This window comes from Amphiura filiformis, chromosome 2 (genome assembly GCF_039555335.1).
Source record: "Amphiura filiformis chromosome 2, Afil_fr2py, whole genome shotgun sequence".
Taxonomy (NCBI): Eukaryota; Metazoa; Echinodermata; class Ophiuroidea; order Amphilepidida; family Amphiuridae; genus Amphiura; species Amphiura filiformis.
In genome coordinates, this window is record NC_092629.1 from 44,678,066 (window position 1) to 44,700,626 (window position 22,561).

Consider the following 22,561-nt stretch of genomic DNA (forward strand, 5'->3'; position numbering starts at 1 on the left):
TTTTATACAGCCTGTATTTGGCCGATTCCATTTAGGTGCTTTGTTTTTAGAGCTTTGAATCTCTGGGTAAACATGTACAGTGTGGGCCACAAACAACTTTACCCAATTTAAAAGGTTCATATCTCAAAATTGAAAAATCTGCTGCAAATTGTTTTCACATATTCGTAAAGAACATCTTCTTTAAAGTATTTGGTGAAAAAACTAACCAGAAATATATTAAATTAAAAACGTGACGCTAGTTTTAAATCAAAGAGTCAAAATTAACTTTGTCCACGCGAAGGCCTACTGGCTGTCGCGTCGCATCACTTGCAATGGCGAGTTCGGTAAAGAATGAGAACCACTCAGTATACGCACAAATATGTTCAGCAATTTTATATAACACAATCACATAAATCAAACATGAACAATTTAAATGTCAAGCTATGATATTTCGTCATGATATGCTTTTACGCTGCAAAGATAAACACAAATATATCTCTTCAAATATGCGCAAAGCAATAACCTCAGACCTGATTTTTTTGTCATTAAGAAATGTTATCTACAAGAAAGTTTGATGTTATTGAAGTTATTGCATTCGTGGTATGTTCGGCAAATTGTTGCGTCGACAACTGACTCTGGGGTTAGCTGCAAGTTCCCTTTGAACCGCTTCAATATTTGCCGCTGAACGACCAGTTCTTGGACGTCCTCTCCGTACTTTGCATCTATTCATCACACTTCCGAGGTTGTGAAAGTTGTTCGTATGTAGAGTTATGGTAGGTTTCGGTGGGATCTTACGTTCGGGAAACGAATCCGAAATTGACGCTACACTACCAAAAAGCTTTTTGTTCTTAATTAAGTATACCTCTGCCATAACAGTCATCTCTTTGTGTTGTGAATTGCCTTATCTTGACACCTTGCAAACTTATTTAGAAATAAGACACACAGTCACAAAATGCACGAAGGCCTATTTAAAATTCAAACATTGCGCCAGATAAAACCTTTGAAATTGTGTAATTTTTATGCTAATTGTTGGTCAATGACAGGAGTGAAGTTCGAGTACATGCCAAGTAAATGGGGGTTAAAATCGATTGCATTTCTTTCATGTATGTAAAACAATCATCACTTTTCAAAGAGAAGCCAAACGTGTTTACCAATTACAGGTATGCCTAACGCATATGTATGCCGTACTCTTAGCAATCGGACACATACCATTGAATTACGTGTGGACAAAGTGATTTTTGACCCTCGGACGTAAAACTAGCACCGTTTTGTTAATTAAGCTTCTTTTGCTTTCATTTCTTCATCACATACTTTTAGAAATATATACATTTAGAATATGTAACAATATTATGAGTAGCTCTTCTACAATTCGAGCAACCACCCTCTGAAATTGGGTAAAGTTGTTTTTGGCCCACACTGTATAGGCGCTTTGTATGTACCGGTTACCTCTCTCCACAGAGGGCAAGTTTCAAATCTTGTTTTTAAAAATATTTTAGAAATGTAAATTGTCACGACCATATTTGATATCAGCATGAAAATGCATTAAAATTAGTATAAACAAGCCTAGTATTGGTTCAGTGGTTCTTAAGATAGCTCTTAATATTTTGAGTAAATATGGCTAGCGCCCATAGCACTGAAAAAAACGTGCATTTGATATTACATCAATCACTGTAACCAATCAGTGCTTTTGAATGACATCCAGTTGATGTCAGGCGTTCAGATACAGCGTTCAGGGCCCACATCACAAATATATTTCCCTATACGTTACTGTGTAAATTGGCTGTCATTCTAATGCATTTTTCAATTAGAATATGTCAATTTATTTCATTAATGCAATTAACGCATGCTTGAACAAGTACTATTTACAAATTAAAGTATATCCCTTTGATATCAACTTCACCTAGTTATTCAGCGACCTTTGCTATTTTGTTGAAATGGGTCAATATATTGAGGCACATGATAAGCAGTATTTTCATTTCATTCATTATCCATTACTTCTATTAGTGCCTCTCCAAACGTTTTGTTCTGTTGTTAGAAAAACGAACATCCTCTGATATGATATCAGCATGATCACCATGGATTTATTTGAAAACGGCCTAATTTAGCATCTGTCTGGGGTAAGGGTGGGTGGAGTCTGTGTTTAGTTGACACTAGATATGAATAGATTTACGTGAGTGCTTCAAGTCGTTTCTCAATAACGTATTGTTGAACACTTCGTTACTTATAACTTGTTAATTCAGAATTTCTTCTATATATACAAGTCCAATTGAAACACTTACTGTATGGGACGTTTCAAGAGCTAAGGTCTGCCACATCATCTGGCTGATGAAAAGAGAAGACCTTAGCTCTTGAAGAAGAATAATGGAATATTACAGTTCTGATGAACTTAATAAAAAAAACTTATAACTTGTGTTTAGTTTCTTTCATATTTGAATTGTCTTTGTTTTTAGAGCTTTGAATCTCTGGGTAAAGACGCTTTGTAAGTGTCAGGTAATATAAATAAACGTCGATTGAATGTCATTTCAACCGCTGTAACCGATTGGCACTTGTGAATGACCTCAAGTTGATGTTACGCGTTTAAGGCCGACACCACAATCATTACCCTATACTTTACTCAGTGTAGGTTACACAGTAACGTGTGTGTTACACAGTAACGGTGACTGTGTAAAATATATATCGATATTAAGTGGCTGGTTGTTTCAAATGTACATTTTATTTAAATACCCAGATCTAGTTAGTCATAATAGATGAAAAGAGTATATGTAATGGCCAAGACTAAAACTTTGAGATACAACCATTCGACTTGGATGAAATAGATGGTTTGTAATTGCCCAGGCCCAAATTTACATTACTGTGAGCAAATTTCTATCACTGAAAGCGCCAAAATGTTCTCAAAAATTGTAAAAAGAGGATAATTCACTCTTTTCAGCACTTCTGTTTCTTCAATGTATTCAGGTAGTGGCGGATGCGATATCGCAATTTTTGACGTCGCCAAAATTATGTTATTCTAAGACCGTTAAGGTGCGACAAAGTACCCAGTATGTTGTTCTTCAATTTGTAATTGCTAACTATCCTTGTCTATCCTTGTAGTTTCGTCGGCCTCGTACATCAGGTGTCGCGTGTGCTATACCGCCTGTGTGTATTAAAGTATTATGCTGCTTTCCCAGGTATTGCCACATCTAAATAAATAAATAAATAAATAAATAGATACATTTTTGATTTATGAAGCGCCTTTTTCCAGATCTTAGAGGATTCAAAGCGCTGTAATTTCGCTGCCATGGTGAATCATCACAATCAGATCGCATCAGCGCAAACCTATCCGCACTTAGATTGTAACATCCACCAATTATCTGTGTAGCTCTTCAAATTCCATTGGGTGAAGGAAGTTTTTGATAACCAAACAACTAAGCAGCGATTTTTGAAATCAGGAGGAAACCGGAGATCCCGGAGAAAACTTGCGAGAGCTAGAATGGAATCGGGATAAACCAAGTGCACATACAGTCCTTGGGCACGGCCGGGGCTTGAACCCAGGACCTCAGTTGTCCAAGGCGAGGAACTACCGCTGCGCCAACTCGCTCTCCGAAAGCTCTATCAGAACTACACTGTTAGAACCCATGCTACAATTTTTAACCATCACGGATTTCCAGGTTTTAACCCACGCACGTTTACAGGAGTTTAAACTTGTTGGTTAAAATTTCTACCCAACAATTGTATGATTAACCTGGTAATTCGTGTTGGTTAAAATTTTAACCTGAGTTCTAACAGTGTATAGTCTACCCTGTGCAAAAAAAGTAACATTTGAATATTGCACATTGAGGACAATTACACCTGAAATAGTACAGGAGCAGCAACCTCAAAAAAATGACTTCGTTCATCCCCCACTACATACAAGGTTTGACACCATAGGTAGTTAGTATGGACCCTCTAGATCACTGCTAGGTAGGTAGTGGACTCAAATTGTGGTATCACTTTTTTTACAGGTCATTTTATATATGGACGTATAATCGCATAAAATCACAAAAAATAGGACAAAATTAAGGGGTAGGGGAGATATAAACTCCAAGAACTCAACTTTTACTCGTGATTTTGAATTCATTTTGGTATCAATATGTAGGTAAATGATTTTCCTAACTTTCTAGTATTATTTTTAAACAAAAACATGTTTCATTTGAGCATATTTTGAAGTATATTGTCCATGAGTGGTAATCTGTTTTTTTGTAAATTATGTGTAAAGTTTGACATTGACCTCAAATCTCACAACTATCACTTTATATTTTCAAAATTGATTCAGTTTCCATTTCTAATTTTTTAATTTAAATTTTAATGTTTTATTTTGTTTTTAATGTTAAGCATATCAAGGGAAACATTATTGTAACAGTTCCAATCATTATAATAATGTATGAGTTCGTTGGGGTATCTGTGGGACGGGGTGTGTGTGGGGTGCTGGGTGTACATAAGGTATGTGTGGGGGTGAGGGGAGGGGTGTGTGTGTACATGTCTTTATTCTCACTACACTGCACCAACTTCCAAGTTTCCATTGATGTAATATTTTGAATATTTATGTGTAGGACGTGAGTAACCACTGGGAAAAAGACAAAAAATGTTTAAAAAAACCAAAAAACCCAACAAAAACTGATGTTGATTTCCCTCGTATATCAGCATAACATAGAAAAATATTAAGGGTTAGGGAAAATAAATCATCAGAACTCAATATTTTACTCATGATATTGACTTCATCTTGGTATTAATTCTATTCAATTCAATTCAATATGTATATCTAATTGATTGTTCTAACTTTTTAGTATTATTTTAAAGCAAAGCGACCATTAGTTGTCAGGTAGATACACAGAAACTTTGAGAAAAGGGTACGTTTTCTATGTCTAACAGCGTAAATATGACAATATTAAGGGGTAGGGGAAATATAAACTGCCATAACTCAACTTTTACTCATGAAAATGAATTCATCTTGGTATCAAAATGTATCTAAGTGATTGTTCTAACTTTCTAGTATCATTTTAAAGCAAAGCAACCATTAGTTGTTAGGCAGATATACAGAAACGGTGAGGAAAAGGTACATTTTCTATGTCTAACAGCGTAAAATGACAATATTAAGGGGTAGGGGAAATGTATAACTGCCATAACTCAACTTTTACTCATGAAAATGAATTCATCTTGGTATCAAAATGTATCTAAGTGATTGTTCTAACTTTTTAGTATTATTTTAAAGCAAAGCGACCATTATTTGTCAGGTAGATATACAGTATTTGTGAGGAAAAGGTAACTATTCTATGTCTAACAGCATAAATAAATATGACAATATTAAGGGGTAGGGGAAATATAAACTGCCACAACTCAACTTTTACTCATGAAAATGAATTCATCTTGGTATCAAAATGTATCTGATTGGCCGTGTTCTAACTTTCTATAAACAAAGCGATCATTAGTTGTCAGGTAGATAAACAGAAACTGTCAGAAGAAGTCATTTTCTATATCTAGCAGCGTAAGGGACCGTTCACAAACACTTGTAAGGTGGAGGGGCCTGATGCAAAAAATTTCATCGCAACAATTTTTCGGGCCACCCCCCACCCCTTTACAGACCTCAAAAATGTTTAGGGCCCCCTTTTTGACATGAAAATTATGGGTCAACCCCATAGAAAATCATATAAACTCAATTTTTCAAGGAAAATTTTAGTCATTTTTTTCAGGCCCCCCCCCCTTAGGAAGGTCAAAATTTTTCAGACCCCCCTCCCCTTTTTGCATCAGGCCCCCCTTACAAGTGTCGCTATTATCGAACATGTGTGCAACTTGGTAAGCTTGCTACACAAGATAGCATGGAAATATCCGCATTTTTGTGGTGGGGGCGTTTATTTGAGGGGGGGCGACTATTTGACGAAATACGGTATTGATACCAAAATGGAATTCATTTTGGTCAGTGAAACTTGAGTTTGGGTGATTTGTATGTCCCCTTACCCCTTAATATTGTCATATTTTTCGCTGTTAGACATTGAATATTAACATTTTCATACATTTTATGTCTATCTACCGGACAACTAATGGCTTAATTGCTTTTAAAATAATACTAGAAGGTTAGAACTATCAAATAGCTACATATTGATACCAAAATGAATTCATTTTCATCAGTAAAACTTGAGCTTGGGTGATTTGTATGTCCCCTTACCCCTTAATATTGTCACATTTTACGCTGTTAGACATTGAATATTAACATTTTCATACATTTTATGTCTATCTACCGGACAACTAATGACTTAATTGCTTTTAAAATAATACTAGAAAGTTAGAACTATCAAATAGCTACATATTGATACCAAAATGAATTCATTTTCATCAGTAAAACTTGAGTTTGGGTGATTTGTATGTCCCCTTACCCCTTAATATTGTCATATTTTACGCTGTTAGACATTGAATATTAACATTTTCATACATTTTATGTCTATCTACCAGACAACTAATGGCTTAATTGCTTTTAAAATAATACTAGAAGGTTAGAACTATCAATTAACTACATATTGTTACCAAAATTTTATGTCTTTCCAGCTAACAATTAATGGTTATTTTGCTTTAAAAGATTACAACAACCAAATAGCTATATATTAATGCCAAAATGAATGAATTATAATGAATAAATGTCGAGTTACGTTGGTTTGTACGTCTCCTAACCTTTAATATTGTCAAATTTTACGCTGTTACACATTGGAAAATTAACATTTTTATCATATTTTATGTCTATCTTATGGTTAAAAATAATACTGGCCCATTCCATGTCAACTCAGGGATGTGCACCAGCACCTCTTCAATTTTTTCTTTTTCTGTGTGGTGGTAGATATTGATGAGAAAGTAAAATCCTGAAAATTTGAGCTTCATACTCCATTTGGTTTTCCCGTGGCATCAATTTGAAATGTAGGGGGGTCAGCGTAAAAAATGTGTTGCAACGCGAAAGACGATGTTTGGAGGTCGATAAATGTATAAAGGGAACCCTTTAAAACTTTGAAAAGTATGTATCCTAACTTTTTGGTGTAGAATTCAAATCTGCTATCAAGAACTTGTAAGCTCAATATCTCTCAGAAATGTTGTCCAAGAACATATCTTCAAAATACCTGAAGTTGATCCAACCAGGACAAATTGTTGACATTGGTTTTCAGGGGGTCAAAATGTAAAAAAAGTGGTTTTCCATTTTTTATCTCAGCAAATGCCCTTTGGTAATATGCTCTTATTGATAAGAGTAATGTCCTACCAAAGGGCTCTGACTGGCAAAAAAAATTGACGCTTAAATTACTTGAGAATATTTAGGTAATATTCTTGCAAAAATTATGGCTTTTTTACTTTTGGAGTTCTGACCTGTCAAAGTTGGTCCTGCATTGGACGAAGTTGCATATTGAGGCCCTATATCTTTTAAAGTAAAGGAGTTACAAGTTTTCTGATAGCAGATTTGAATTCTACACCAAAAAGTACCCCAGGATACATACTTTTCAAAAGTTTTAAAGGGTTCCCTTTATACATTTATCGACCTCCAAACATCGTCTTTCGCGTTGCGACACATTTTTTACGCTGACCCCTAAATTTCAAATTGATGCCACGGGAAAACGAAATGGAGTATGAAGCTCAAATTTTCAGGATTTTACTTTATCATCAATATCTACCACCACACAGAAAAAGAAAAAAATTGAAGAGGTGCTGCGGTGCACATCCCTGGAGTTGACATGGAATGGGCCTACTGGAAAGTTAGAAAAATCAATTAGCTACATGTTGATACCAAAATGAATTCATTATTATGAGTAAAGGTTGAGTTATGGTGGTTTTTATTTCCCCTACCCCTTAATAATGCCATATTTGACATGGTTATACATAGAAAAGTAACCGTTTCTCATATTTTATGGCTATCTACCTGACAATTAATGTTTGCTTTGCTTTAAAATAATACTAACACGTTTGAACAATCAATTAGCTACATATTAATTCCAAAATGAATTCATTATCATGAGTTGAAGTTGAGTTATGATGGTTTATATTTCACCTACCCCTTAATATTGTTACACACGCTGCTACATGTGGAAAAGTATCAATTTTTTTAACATTTTTAGTCTATTTTCCTGACAAACAGCGGTTGATCTCACCCCACACATATAAATATTCAAAATATTACATGAATGGCAACTTACCACACAAATTTTGTTAATAGAACTTATATAGTTCAGCCGAGTGACATATTAAGACACGTAAAACACCCCAACCATGAACCCTATACATACCCCGCTCCCACCCCCACATGGGAGAGCGTGGCGCAATGGTTAGGGTACTTGCCTTTAGTGCATGAGGTCCCGGGTTCGATTCCCGGCGGTGGCGATTTGCGGGGATATTGACTTGGAAAAAAAGTCTGAAATTAATTGGCAACTTCTGTAGATTAAATTCAGACTTCCGCTCTCCCATGGTTCATTTAGAATTGGGTAAATGAATCATGAAAGTACTCCGTCCTTCGGAGGGGACGTTAAGCCGTCGGTCCCGTGTACAGAGAGCCATACCTGTACATGTATCTCGCAGCCAGTTTCGAAAAGAGGAGGGTGTTAACCCCTGCCTGTTCCCTTCCCGTCCCGGTGTTCAAATGGACCCCAATGGAAATAAGCTTCAATAGAGGCTTTCTTGGGTTATCCAGGGTTGTCAAAAACCCGAACAAATAAAAAATAAAAAAAAACCACCCCCACCTACAACAAACCCACACAAAACAAACCAACATGCAAGCAAACATGCACATACATAAATATTTGAACCAGAACATCAAAGATTGCCTAGATATGCTTGATATTCAAAACAAAATTAAAAAATGGAAACTTAATTAATTTTGAAAATAGAAATTGGCACAATAGTAAAATTTGAAGCCAATGTCACAAAAACACCCACCCTACGCATTGTTGTGAAAAATCTGATTTTTCACTAGTGTATGGACTGGCCACTTCCAATCATGATCAAATGAAACCTAGGTTTGCTTTCAAATAATACTAGGCAGTTAGAACAATCAATTAGCTACATATTCATACCAAAATAAATTCATTATTTTGAGTAAAAGTTGAGTTATGGGAATTCATATCTCCCCTACCCCTTAATTTTGTCCTATTTTTTGTGATTTTATGTGATTATACGTCCATATATAAAATGACCTGTAAAAAAAAGTGATACCACGATTTGAGTCCACTACCTACCTAGCAGTGATCTAGAGGGTCCATACTAACTACCTATGGTGTCAAACCTTGTATGTAGTGGGGGATGAACCAAGTCCTTATTTAGGCCCCCTGTGGGATCTTGCTCCTGGACTAAAACATGTGATTTATGTGGTTCGCCGTTCCATTTCTGTCATTATGCGGTTAATGTGGTTTGCCATCTTATTTCCGTCACGATGCTTACAACATTGATCATGTTACTAAAGTCAAAGTCCGACTGAATTCGACTACCTACTCCAAGCTAGTTCTAAAGCAAGATTATAAGTATAAACAAGCAATTCCGATGGACAAAAGGAAGCAACGAATGTAATATAGGAAGGTCAAAGGTCTTTGAAAAAACAAACAATTTCAAAACATCAGTATGTTAGTTGCTTAAGGTTAGCAACTATTTTAAACTGTTGTGAGTTGGTAGTTCAGAGCATCTTGCGAATTGCAGTGAGCTTTGGCAAAAATCTTTTCATAGCGAGTGTGTAGATGAATTCAAATATCACAGATATACTTTTTATTGTTATTGAATTGTTGTAAAGAAGGCTGAAACAACAACACTTTTGTAAAACGTACATAACTCATTAACAACAATAAATCAAGCAAGTTTTCAAAGTATACGATTTGTAGAATGAATTTTGTAAAACATCAAAGTGTTGTTTTTCATTAGATAATAAAGATCGATTGTTTTTGGCTGCTTCGACCAACAATACATCGTGTACCCTATAATTTTGCCGTATAGAGCCTGAAATATTTTCAACGCAATCCAAACATTTATTGCTAATAATAGAGAATTTGAAAAGCAGACGTTGAGATTAGATAATCCCATTCGATTTGGGATATTTCCTTTTTCTACCAATTGAGGTTGTATTGTGCTTAATAAATCATGCAAATGCAATCAACTGGTATTTTTCTTCTTTCAAATTGTGTTAAGATAGTAAACATAATAAATAATCAACATGACGAATTCAATTACTGCTCGTAAGCATGTATTTTGTTAATTTGCCGGTAAAGAGGAGGTGACACTGTTTTGGAATTTATGGGTTTTTATCCCTACTGCTTGCCATAAGCATGATCAGATGTGACAGCATTCTTTAATGCTCTGCGTGCCAACAAAAAATTCCTTCAACATAAAAAGTCCAAGTTTGGGGTATTTTCTCAAAGTATCAAGAGCTATCTTAAAAACCACTGAACCAAAACTAGGCTTGTTTGTACTCATTTCAATTTAGTTTTCATGCTGATTCCAAATATAGTCATGAAAATTTACATTTCTGAAATATTTTGAATTTTTAAAACATAATTTGAAACTTGTTGTCTGCAATCGACACCCGCGTGGAGAGAATTAAAATATATATAATGTGAGTTAAGAACTAAAAAGTAGAGCAACGGAATGATTTCGACTGACCTTTTTATTTTTTTCAACATGATGATAATGACATGTAATTGACAAAATACACGTATGTATTTCTATTATAAGCATCGTAAAACGTATGGAATTAAACGCCGTAACATATGCATTTGTCTGTGCTTGATGTGATGAAAAATGTTATTTTTATACAAGCATAAACCCCGCAAATAGTACTGTTTTTTGGGTGTTTTTTTTCATGAGATTCTGTGCTATTTTGCCGAATGTCATTAAAGGATTTTTTTAGAGGGATTGTTTTACAATGAAATCACTGGTGATTCTTCAATTGTTAAGTAGCCTTTTAGACGTATGCCGGACACAATAGGATGGCGCTGCACGAAATGGGTAAAGGCTTTCGTAATTGGTGGGTTTTATCCATATTGAATACTGCCTTCCTATTGTGTACGCCATGCTTCGAAAAGGCTAATTAACAATTGAATACATGAATCCAAAACCCACCCAAGTCCATGGGAAGTGATTTTGAGAATACCTGGTCAATATGGTAAGTTTTACGTGCAAATGGGTGGGTTAAACTGTATTAGGTATGACGATTAGCATTTCAGGGACTTCGTGGGGTTCATTTTAAATTATAGACTTAGGTGGTTTTTAGAATCATACAAAGACAATAATGTTGGAATGATATTACCACTAGTAAGATAATACAAAATAAAGCACACAGTTATGTATAATGTTGATAAGCATTCTGCCATGTAATATAAACCACACACTTTCCTTGATTAAACCCACTTTTTTTTTCAAAAGTCACTCTCCAGCAATGAAGATGTTACAAGTGGACTTTTATACATACTGCATTTCAATCAATGCGTTACAAGACTCAAATCATGGACTTTGGTTGATTCTTTCATACATGCTATTTTTCACATGCTCAATAGACACAGAGGATGAATTTGAGTTGTTCTTTCATACATATGACAGACCTATGTATAGCAACACTTTCCCATGCTTAACTCAATGTGGCCAAAGTATGGACTTGGGTGGCTTTTGTATTCATATATTCAATTGAAGAACCTCTAGTGATTTCATTGTAAAACAATCCCTCTAAAAGTAAGTAACAGTTGGCATCGCAAATTATGCAGCCAATGTTTCTCCCGATCTAGTTTCAAAAACTATATCTCACTAAAATTTATGTCTTTCACTTTGTCCCGATTTTAAAGATTTGAATAAATCGAAGAATAAAACACTAAAAAATAACAGAGGTATTAAGAATCATTGATTCAATGACTGTTCTGTATCTTGCTGAATTCAGATATCATAATCATGTTATCACACTATTATATGTCTTAGTATTTTTAGTGTATAACGAGAAAGTCGAGAAATACATTGCGTTGATCCATGGGCTCATTTTCATTGAAAGCAATAAAGAGGTCCTTTGTGAAAAAACAGCTTCACTTTATTGCTTTAAACAGCACATCACAAACTTATATGATGGACATCGATTTCAATAACACAATATCGGTCAAATATTGACGACTGCCACTTGATTCCATCTTGATATTTCCCACATAGAGAGATAAAAGCCAGACAGAGTCCAATATTGCTAAAGCAATAACTTAAAGTGACACCTCCGTATTATGAAGCTTTATGACAAATATAGAAACAAATCAAAGTAGGTTAGTCTGAGAGAAAAGTATACTCTTAAAAACTACGTTCTTTGAGGCCTAAAACATGTAAAATGATATAAACATCTAAAAAAAAGTAACTAACCCCCCTTAAATAATGACCATTATTCAAACACAGGTGATTCTATTACAAATCTGTAGAATGCGTTGGAAGCAGAATTTATTTCTGCACATTTTGACACCTCATTTGCAGCAATTGACTAAATATTGACGTCACAGCGTACATTTAAATCAATGTGACCCAAGATTTGAAAGTTGCAGTAAATTGTATTGATTTTGTATTCAGTGTAATTGATGGAAATCTGTGTAATGATATCTGAGTGGTTTTGTATAGTAACAATTTGTATGTAAGTGCAACTTTCAAATCTGGTCCTCACTGCATTTAATTGACCGGTGTTTTATTGTTTTCTGGGCTATCGTATCAAATGAGGTGTCAAAATACGCAGAAATACATTCTGCTTCCAACGCATTTTACAGATTTGTAATACAATAACTCGTTTTTGAATAATGGCCATTATTTAAAGGGGGTTAGTTACTTTTTTTGAGATGTTTATTTCAACATTAAGAGATAAAAGCTAGACAGAGCCCAATATTGTTAGAGCGGTAATTTAAAGTGACGCATCCTTATTATGACAAATGCAGTTTTATGCAGAGACAAATCAAAGTGGTGAGTCTAAAAGAGCTGTATACTCTCGAAAAGTATGTTTTTGAGACATACAACATGTAAATTGACCTGCACAGGCACACCGGATATGTAGATATAGAGTAAGAAAAATTCTTTTGAACGAAACCAAAATTTTTCCTCACTATTGACTTAGGTAGCCTCGAATCCATATGGATCAGAAGACGAGGACCCAATGTCATGAACGAATACGAAGGGCCCACTACCTAAGACACGTGTATGATCCTCTCCTGGCTGAAAATACACCCTCTGCAGTCGGGATACGTCCAACCGGATAGGATCATCCGTCATCATTCTGACACTTGTGTAGTTAACTGGTTACATCAAAGGGACCGCGCAACAAAGGGTGATCACCATTGGGCTATTCAAGAAAATAAATGCACACCCCCTATAGAGGAGTAACTTATCAATAAATGAAATGTCTGGATTTGTAAGTTTGCTTTTTGAAAACGACTAGAATTCCAGTAGCTAATGTTACTGGGAAAAGCTTGGAAATGCAATTAAATGAATGAAAAATCTCGGAAATGTTCTAATGAGCCTCTCAAATTGAGGATTTGAGATTTGAGATGAAGTACTTTTCTGCTGGATTTTTTCGCATGTAAACTCTTTAAAAGCCTGGATTTCCAACAATCTTGACCGGTCAAAAAGTTTGGGGGTGTGCATCTATTTTCTGGAATAGCCCATTAGCTCCCTTGGGGGTAATGTTGTGTATAAACCGTCGCAATGTAAACGTGTGTTCGAACATCAGAAACACAAAACAAAACAATTGTATAAGTTAAGCACTTATAGCTATAGTCTTTTCTTGTACATTTCAAAGGATAAACGACATTTTGAAAATAGCAAAAAATTGAAGAATGTAGTGGAGCACGTGAACATTTTTGAATCTTCAACATGAATCCCATTTTTGCGAGACTTTTAGATATATTAAGAATGACCATGTTTACCCAATTTGCTCTGTTGTATTATCATAGTATTACATACAATGTTGAAAATAACATTGGGCAGCTCATCCACTCTCATGAAACTCTCACCTTACCGTCTTACAATGGTTTATAGGTTAATGTTGAAGCCTGACGGCTGTGGACCTTCGATCTTTAGATGGTTTATGTAAATATAAAATATCCAGACTCGAAAGTGCAACGCAGGAGCAAATAGAGACCAACAGTGCGGACGGCTAACTTTGCTGGATGTCATTTCATTTGCACAGACACGTTCCATCTCCACAAAGACAATAAAAACTTCATATTAAAAAACGGCGGCTCAATCTCCACACCTATAACTGGCATCCCGTGTCGCTTAACATACAAGCAAAACCAAAGAATTGATTAATATTATTGATTAATAAGGAAACTAGATAAATCACCGTCTTTAATTTGGTTTCTGGGCCAAAAGTAATAATGCTAAATCTTCTCACGTATGTAGAATGCTAGCACTGACATTCTGCTGGAATATTACTCTTGATAACACTATTGCGATTGCTTTACCAAGAACTCAATGTGTGGAAACTGTTTGAAAAGAAGTAGCGAAATTGTTTTCATTTATTGCATTTAACGACTGTCTAGAGCGCGTGCCTCCGGCTTCCGTTAGTCCATGGGGCTCATTATTAGCTATTTTGTTCACAGACGTTAAGCTTTATCTTTCCTAGTTGTATTGCATTCAGTCGTGTGGTTGTGCATATTGTGGTGAATACATAAAGGCAACCAAGGACAAAGTTTTTAAGAAATTAAAAACATCTAATATATATTGAGAAAGGAAATATAAAGCATTCAATCATTTTCTGAAGTCTCATTAAGGCGACCCAATTTATGAGCTTCTTGTTAGTATTGTTGATGTGTTTATCATGACAATGACATTAATGGCGTCTCTAATGCAAGTACAGACAACTACTGTGCATTCATAGAAATGGTTTCAAGTAGGACCTAACAAGCTCTTAAGCTTACCGATATGTAGATCCGTAAGGGGAAAATTGTTGGCCATGCCAACTTTGGCCAGGGAGTTAGCCAACATTGTTGTGCAGTATGTATTACTAATAATTATTGTTAATGTTTATACTTGGATTTGGGCAGGTATAACCTTGTCCTTGCATATCGCAATGTTCATTTTACACTGGCCAAGACCTTGGGGAGTTGAACACTTTAATTATGAAGATTGTGTTTTGACATAAAATGCTGTATTACTTTTCCTTTTCAAACTGTATTACGTAGAATGGAAACTGCAAAAGGTTCGGCAAAGAAAGAGCAATTTAGACATGAGAAAGGTTCTGTAAAGACCAGAAAGACCCATTTTAAACATAAAAAGGGCACTGCAAAGGCAAACGAGAATTTTGAAGGTTCTTACCATTTCCTAGAACCTTTTCCTAGGAGTATTTCGTGATCCCAGCATCCTCTTTTTATGACATTTTTCAGTAGATATCCACGGAAAAAGCGTATTCCCAAAATTTCAGTTGATTCTGATTTTGCGTTTGCGAGTTACACATGATTATGTGTATTACACTGCTCCATAGACAATATGTTGTAATTTCGTTCTGGCATACCAGATGAAATTCGAATTTCACGATATCTTTGCTAAACGAATTAATCTGCAAGAAATTGTTTGTAATAAACATTATGTAGCCAGAGGTTTCCAGTGATATAAAAATCTCAACTTTTTTTGAGAAAAGTGGGGACTGATGCCGTGGATCACAAAATGCCCTTTTAAGCTGACTTGCGTATAGAACCTATAGAACCCCTTTTCTAAATTGTAAATCTACATTACAAATCACCTACCATACCTAATATAATGTATTCATTACTCAAAAAGTATTATTGTATTGTTCTACAGATCCTTCTTCATCTCTGCTGCTGGTTTAAATGTTAGTCGAGGATAATACAAGAAGATTTGCATTCCAAATAATATTACTACAATGACGCCATTCTATTTTCCATTTGTAATTTTTTTTTCAAGCTGCTTGTAGTCAGCAAACTGACGATTCTTTAAATTCATAAACTAGATACAAAGGAATTGGGCTATCCCAGTTAAAATCCACACACCCCCTATGGAAGACATAACCTTAATCTATCACACAGGGAATATGAATTTCAAAAGGGGGTGCATGGATTTCAACTTGAATAGCCCATTTTGCTTTGTAAAATAACTCTCTTATTACCTCTCAATTAATTCCTTAAGCTTTTAAACTCTGATGGGAAAATGTATCAGTCGCCATGCATGTAAGCACACAATAGACGTAAGTATAAAATTCTACATAGCTTCTCTATGTTAGCATGGATGCATTATTTGTACTCCTTATAATTTAACCTGCGCAAAAGCGACATGCATCATAACAGTGAGCTAAAGATGACATTCAAAGAAAAACAATTAACATACAGAGATTCCATCTGGTAAAGTGCAGTTACACATGACAGATGGTTGATGCTATGGTATACTGTGTATCCAATACGCAAAACCTATGGGTAAGGTGATTAGACATAATGCACTATACATTGCTTATCTAAGGTGGTATATTAGGCAAACCAAGAGTGGGAGACTAATGGTGTTTGGTAGGATTAAGGAAGGGGACCATTTTGATACAACGCACTATAAGGATATCGAAAAACAATACGAAAATGGTCAAATTATGCAAAACTGGGTGCGGGAGAAGGGTACCAATTATTATGATTAGATTTACATACCGGCACGTCGATGTGGTACATGGACATGTGATGTTAATTTGATGTGATTTGAGAGTGCTGATTGATTACAGTGGTTGAAATGACATCAAATTGATATCTAATCCTGTCTTATTGTACAGTCCTAATATTAACTCGAAAAATGAAGTAACCTTATATTCACTAAGAGTCAATGATATCAGTCGCAATGGCATAGCTTAATGGCCATCATTAAACAAACAACGTACACACTTTGACCTCAAGTTTTGGAACATGAGTTTTTGTACATCCAAAGGTCAGTATTTCAGTGTTGAATCATAGCGAGGTCATTAAGTTTTGTTACCTGGAGAGATTTGATCATGTCTCACCTCCCTTTTCAACCAAATCGATGGTAATAACTCTTGTAGTGAGGGATCAACATTTAACCACAAATTGCCTCAGGCAAAACTCACTTCCTGGCAACCAAATACCACACAAGGTCATTTTTATGTAACTCATTGTCCCATTTGTGTTATATACAGCCTCTAGCTATAATGACATCCTTGTGATCTGGTCAACTCATTGCCAGATCTATAAGAAATTCAATTTTTGATCAATTCTCCTCAGGTAGTGAAACATAATGTTAAGAAACTGTGTCCTAGAGATCGTAATGTTTGCGATTCCAGTGATTGTGTTTATAATTATGGACATAAAGCAGCTATTCAATATATCGCAGATACATTTTGAATATCACTAACATGTCTAAGTATCTACCACACTAGTCCCATGTTTCTTCTAAACGTAATAGGCCTAAGGTAAAAGCAGTCTCTATGTACTTGTGTCTAGTTACTCTATACTTATTGGATTCCCCTAATTCCCTAGTTTGGCGACGTGTTACCACAATACTATTAACAAAGTATAATTATTCCTTTTGTCTGTATCAAAACAATAAAATGGCGTGAATCGCAAGCCTGGAATTATTTTTATCCATACGCGATTATATCAAGTTTTATGGGAAAGTAAACACGGTAAAATATGTGACACTTGATTTGAGATGTCTGTTTGCAAATACATCTTGACCCATCTGTGAGGCATACTCAATAATCATATTAGTACTAGTCAAGATTTTAATGGTTTTTCCTTGTCAGTCCAGTTGAGCTCTCTTTTCTGATGAAAACTCCTCTACATTTTGGCCGATTAAAACATTCGCCTTAGGTGATAGTTGATCTTTGCTTTCTTATTGAATGGCGGCGAGAATCCTCAGGGTTTAATCTTTACTCTCGCTTAGCATGCTTACTCTCGCTTACGCTATATCCGCTCCGTCAAGCAAACTAGGAAAAAACGTTCTTATAAATACGGCTTGCCCCGAAATCAAAGATGGAAAATAAGATTATGGCGTTGAGATGTATGACTTGTGATCATATATAATAATTATATTTCATCATCGGTGAAATTCTCTTTATATGAGTTACTACCATCTTGATGTGGTAAATAGATGGGGATCAATAATAACGTGATGCACTCTCCATTAGGCATTCAAAGGTTTTATCAGCCTGTCACGTGATTTCTGCCTTAAATAGTGACCTTTCATTTTATCCTTACACTCATATCAGATATGACATGTAAAAAAGGGTCACGTCTTTAAGAAAGTGAAATCTCATTATCTATACAACGCTGCCATAAATGTCATTAATATTGTTATTATTAGGAGTGACAGTAATGGAGATGGTGGTATTGTATATAAATGAGTAGTATAGTAGTAGAAAAAGAAGAAGTATATAGTAGGAGGAGCAGAAAACAGGAGCGATATGAGGAGGAGGAGGATAAGCGGTAAAAGTAGAAGTTATACGATGTTGTCGTTATTGTGTGCTGGTATAATTATAATGCAATATATTGATGTAAGCCTCATAAATATACGCGATGTGTTTAATCCAATCACAGATTATAAACTTAAAACGCAGACGCAATTAAACCCGGGACCTCAGTGGTGTAAGGCGAGGGAACAACCGCTGTGCCAACTCGTTCTCCAATGTTTGCCTCCAATGTCTTGCTCTATCTGGCAGTTTGTGACCACCAAATCACTTAACGTAATTGTAAGACCATCCGTTTTGCTCATTAAAGCGTGAAATTATCACCCTATAAATCAACATTTTTACTACAGGATAATGCAGACCATCAAACTTGGAGGTAGGGGTTGGTATAGTCCTATGATTTAAATGTTTGCAAATTATTCTGTATTTTAATGAATCCAAAACTTGTTATTTAGGTTTTTGTTTTAAAGAAATATTATTTTCTCTCATCACGCTTCAAATTAGCAAACAACAGCAAAGACTACACATTTATAGAATAGTAAAAAAAAGTTTCTGAACGTTGTATATATCCGGAAAACAAAAGATGCGCGTCTTTAAGCCCAAACGACTTAAGCTAACCGTAGAGCTATCCTTTGTGCACATTTTAGTGATATAATTTGTACCCCAGCCCGTTATCCTGGATGGGACCGACCATCAAAATGAACATAGAAGGGGAAGGGAGTCTCACCATAGGTTTCTACAATAAAATAAATTATTTTCATTTTCCTCGTGTAAAATTATTTCATCAATAGATACTGACTTCTTTACTTGTTTGTTAGTTTGAAATAGCCATTTCCTTTTATATTAAGGGGGTACTACACCCTGTAGTAAATTGTGACTATTTTTGCATTTTCTCAAAAATAATAACACACTGGTAACAAAAGTTATGTATATTATTGGGGCAAGGAATCCAATTACTACACTGAAATTGCAGTGAACCAAGACAAGCGGTTCAGCAAATATGATAGGAAATGAGGTACATCCTAGCGGTACCTCATTTTCTATCACAAGTATCGAACCGCTTGTCTTGGGTCACTGAAATTTGGATTTAAGTAATTGGATTTCTTGCCCCTATAATATACATAACTTTTGTTACCAGGATGTTATTAGTTTTTGAGAAAAATGCAAAAATAGTCACAAATTTATTGAGGGGTGTAGTACCCCATTAAGGAGACAATTAGCCAAAAATCAATTTTGCCTATACTTTTATACATAGCCAGAATTTTCCAATATTTCAACAGGGCGCTCACATCACGTCATAGCGACCTTATGTTGGGAATGTTTGTACTTATTTTGGTATCACTGGATAAAAGAGACCCATTGCTATATATTAGTACCAAATATAATTGAAAATTAGAGGCGTTGCATCGTAGTCCATATTACACATATGGCTCAGTAGTTCAAGGTTTAGTTAACACTATTGTCATTGAATAATAACCCTTGGTTAGTCCATAATATGGCCAGTTTTTCCCTATCATTGCCATTAGCATTATCAAAGTATACCAAACACCAAATGATTTTACCTACTTCTTGCAGCGTCATCATACTGTAACAGTGTCCGTCAAATCTCGTTTGACGCACCCATCGAATTATGTGCATAAACATATCGCTTATTACCGATATGGTTATCATAAATATCTAATTACAGATTGCATAGAATCACATAACAATAATGTAGTCAGAGGTATTCCCCATGTTTTTGTTTTCGTCAATTCAAGAATTGTATCAAATTTTAGCTAAGAATCAATACATGTAATACACAATTGATAGAAAACATAATCATCGTCAGGACTTTGATGGACGGCGCTCTTACATGGCAAATAATTTCCAGTCCGTGATACAATTATCACAGATCTTTCCACCTGGTGAACTATGCCCCTTGAATGTTATCACCGCAATCACTATGGACCACAATAGCCTCATCATAATGACATAGTCCAATAACCTCAATTACATAATCATAGTGCAAAATTTGATCTCAAATTGCAGAGTATGAGTTTTTGTACCCAATTTGTCAAAGGTCATTCAATGAATGTACGAAATGTATTGGGTTTTAAGAACTGTGTCCCTGATAGACGAGCATGTTGTGGATCACCAGAATACTCTATTTCCCTATAAAATTACATCCCATACAAGTAAGTATGTTTGCAAACAAGATGCAACGTAAAACCTAACGCCTTGAAACCTAGTTTGTGGCTCTGTCAGCCTGTTTGTTTCCTTGTGTTTTCACATGTCTGTGGAACGATTTTGTATTTTCAGTTCCATTATTTGCAATTACCAGGTATAATGCTTTCGGGAAACACGCCGCCTAATGTTATCATAATTATATTATCTTGCCTAATGTTCTTGTAATTAGTTTACCGTTGAACGCCAGATAAAATCAAGGTTGCTGGTACGGGATCAATTGGTTCACATTGAACAATAACAGTTTTTGAATAATAACTGCTTAATATTATAATCCTTAGCACTTGAAAGCAGGGTGTTAGCTAGCCCTATACCTGTCATTTGGGATAGGCAAATAAATTCCTGTGACATTATGCTGTATTCTAAAAGAATGATTGTAAAATCATGTGAACTCAAAACAAGGCCAAACTAATAAATCAAGGGTATGTTTATAGCATCAGGCATTTCGTCGTCCGTATTCCATAGTGGCGTATAGTGGGGCGCCGCGAATAAACAACTTTTCGAGAAAATCGGGTTTGAAGAAATGCCAATTTAAAATCGAGTTGTGTAAATCAGACATTCATTATATTTTGTAAATGATGTGAAATTTCTGTAGTAAACTAAATAGATTTTATTGTTATATATTTTTCAAAAGAAATAAATACATACTATTGCTGGCAAACTGACAATAAAACTATACGTCACTATGGAAAACGAACAAAACGCAATACCCTAACCTTACGTTAACCGTACGCCACCTCGGTCGCCGTGTAATCCCTATGGCGTTACTTTTCGTCGTTCGTATTCCATAGTGGCGTATAGGTCCGATACGCGTACGCCACTATGACATACGATGTTTTTCATTTTGCCGATATTTCATAATTATAAAATGTGTATAAAAAGTGGCGTATGGTCGATACGCCACTATGGAATACAAAAATGTCACTTTGTAATTATACGCCACATTTAATTAATTAATTACTAATTAATTAGCTAATTATGACTGATGAGACTTAGAAAAATGAAAGAGAACATCATTAAAACATATGTGCCAATTTTCAAAAAAATGACCAAAAATCACTATACGCCACTATGGAATACAGCCGACGATTTTTGTTGAAATTGCAGGCACTTTTCTCAAATATCTTCAAATCCTAGCTATCTCCTTCGAAGTTGGAAGCTCGTATACTTCATAAAACATTTCATGGACGCATTTCACATCGACTGTTAATACCGATATGTCCGTTTAACATCCGTTACACAGTATCCTGTGCCTCTCGTCCCTTTTACTTTACTACAAATCAATCGATGTGTATTGTGTTAACAATTACCCTGTATAGCATGATGACGATATGGGATATAATTTCACTTTGACAACACGATAAGAACAAAGGATGATGGGAAGATATATCTAGACATGAATGTACTCACCTATGGGTCGATTGTGAAAGGAGACACAAAAGTAGAACAGTAAGAATCCAGTTCCGGAACAGGCGATCCATTGCTGTACTAAGTACAGGTACCTGTAAAGAGAACATCGAGAGATTACACAGACGATTGTTTAGTTACAAAACATTGACAGGCGGAAAAATGACTTGATAAAACTGAACTTAACTTTCCATCGCTATTAAAATACGATCTAAATTTGACCTATTAGGAGGCTCTTTAATTGTTACTTTAGAAAGGTCTACTCAAGTAATTGGTCAAGAAGTGGTCGCTCGTTATTTACGACTGGAGTATAAATGCAAATTCGTGACTATTTTTGACATAGATATCTTTTCTGGACCATGACAAATGTTAACTGCTTGTGTTTATCTATATAACAAATTCAAACAGGATGGTTATTTTCTTAGATTAAAGTAGCCAGTATGTAAGTGATAATCTTAATCTGAAATGTTTCCCACCCAAATAATGCTTTGTTTAGAGGTTAACTGCGCATTCGGAGGGTATTGTGAACCGAGGGATATTCCAAAGCAAAATGTTGAAATTTTTCACAATGCCCGA

General features: G+C 35.3%; 1 protein-coding gene across 2 annotated transcripts in view; it reads right to left on the bottom strand.

Annotated features, from left to right (window-relative positions):
• Window positions 1-22,561, bottom strand: part of LOC140146268 (glycine receptor subunit alpha-4-like) — a 364,389-nt gene that overhangs the window by 326,694 nt on the left and 15,134 nt on the right. For both annotated transcript variants that reach the window (XM_072168051.1, XM_072168050.1), the window contains exon 2: window positions 21,989-22,080. In XM_072168051.1, coding sequence (XP_072024152.1) covers window positions 21,989-22,059 — 71 coding nt within the window. In that variant the 5' untranslated portion in view covers window positions 22,060-22,080. The remainder of the gene's footprint in view (window positions 1-21,988; window positions 22,081-22,561) is intronic.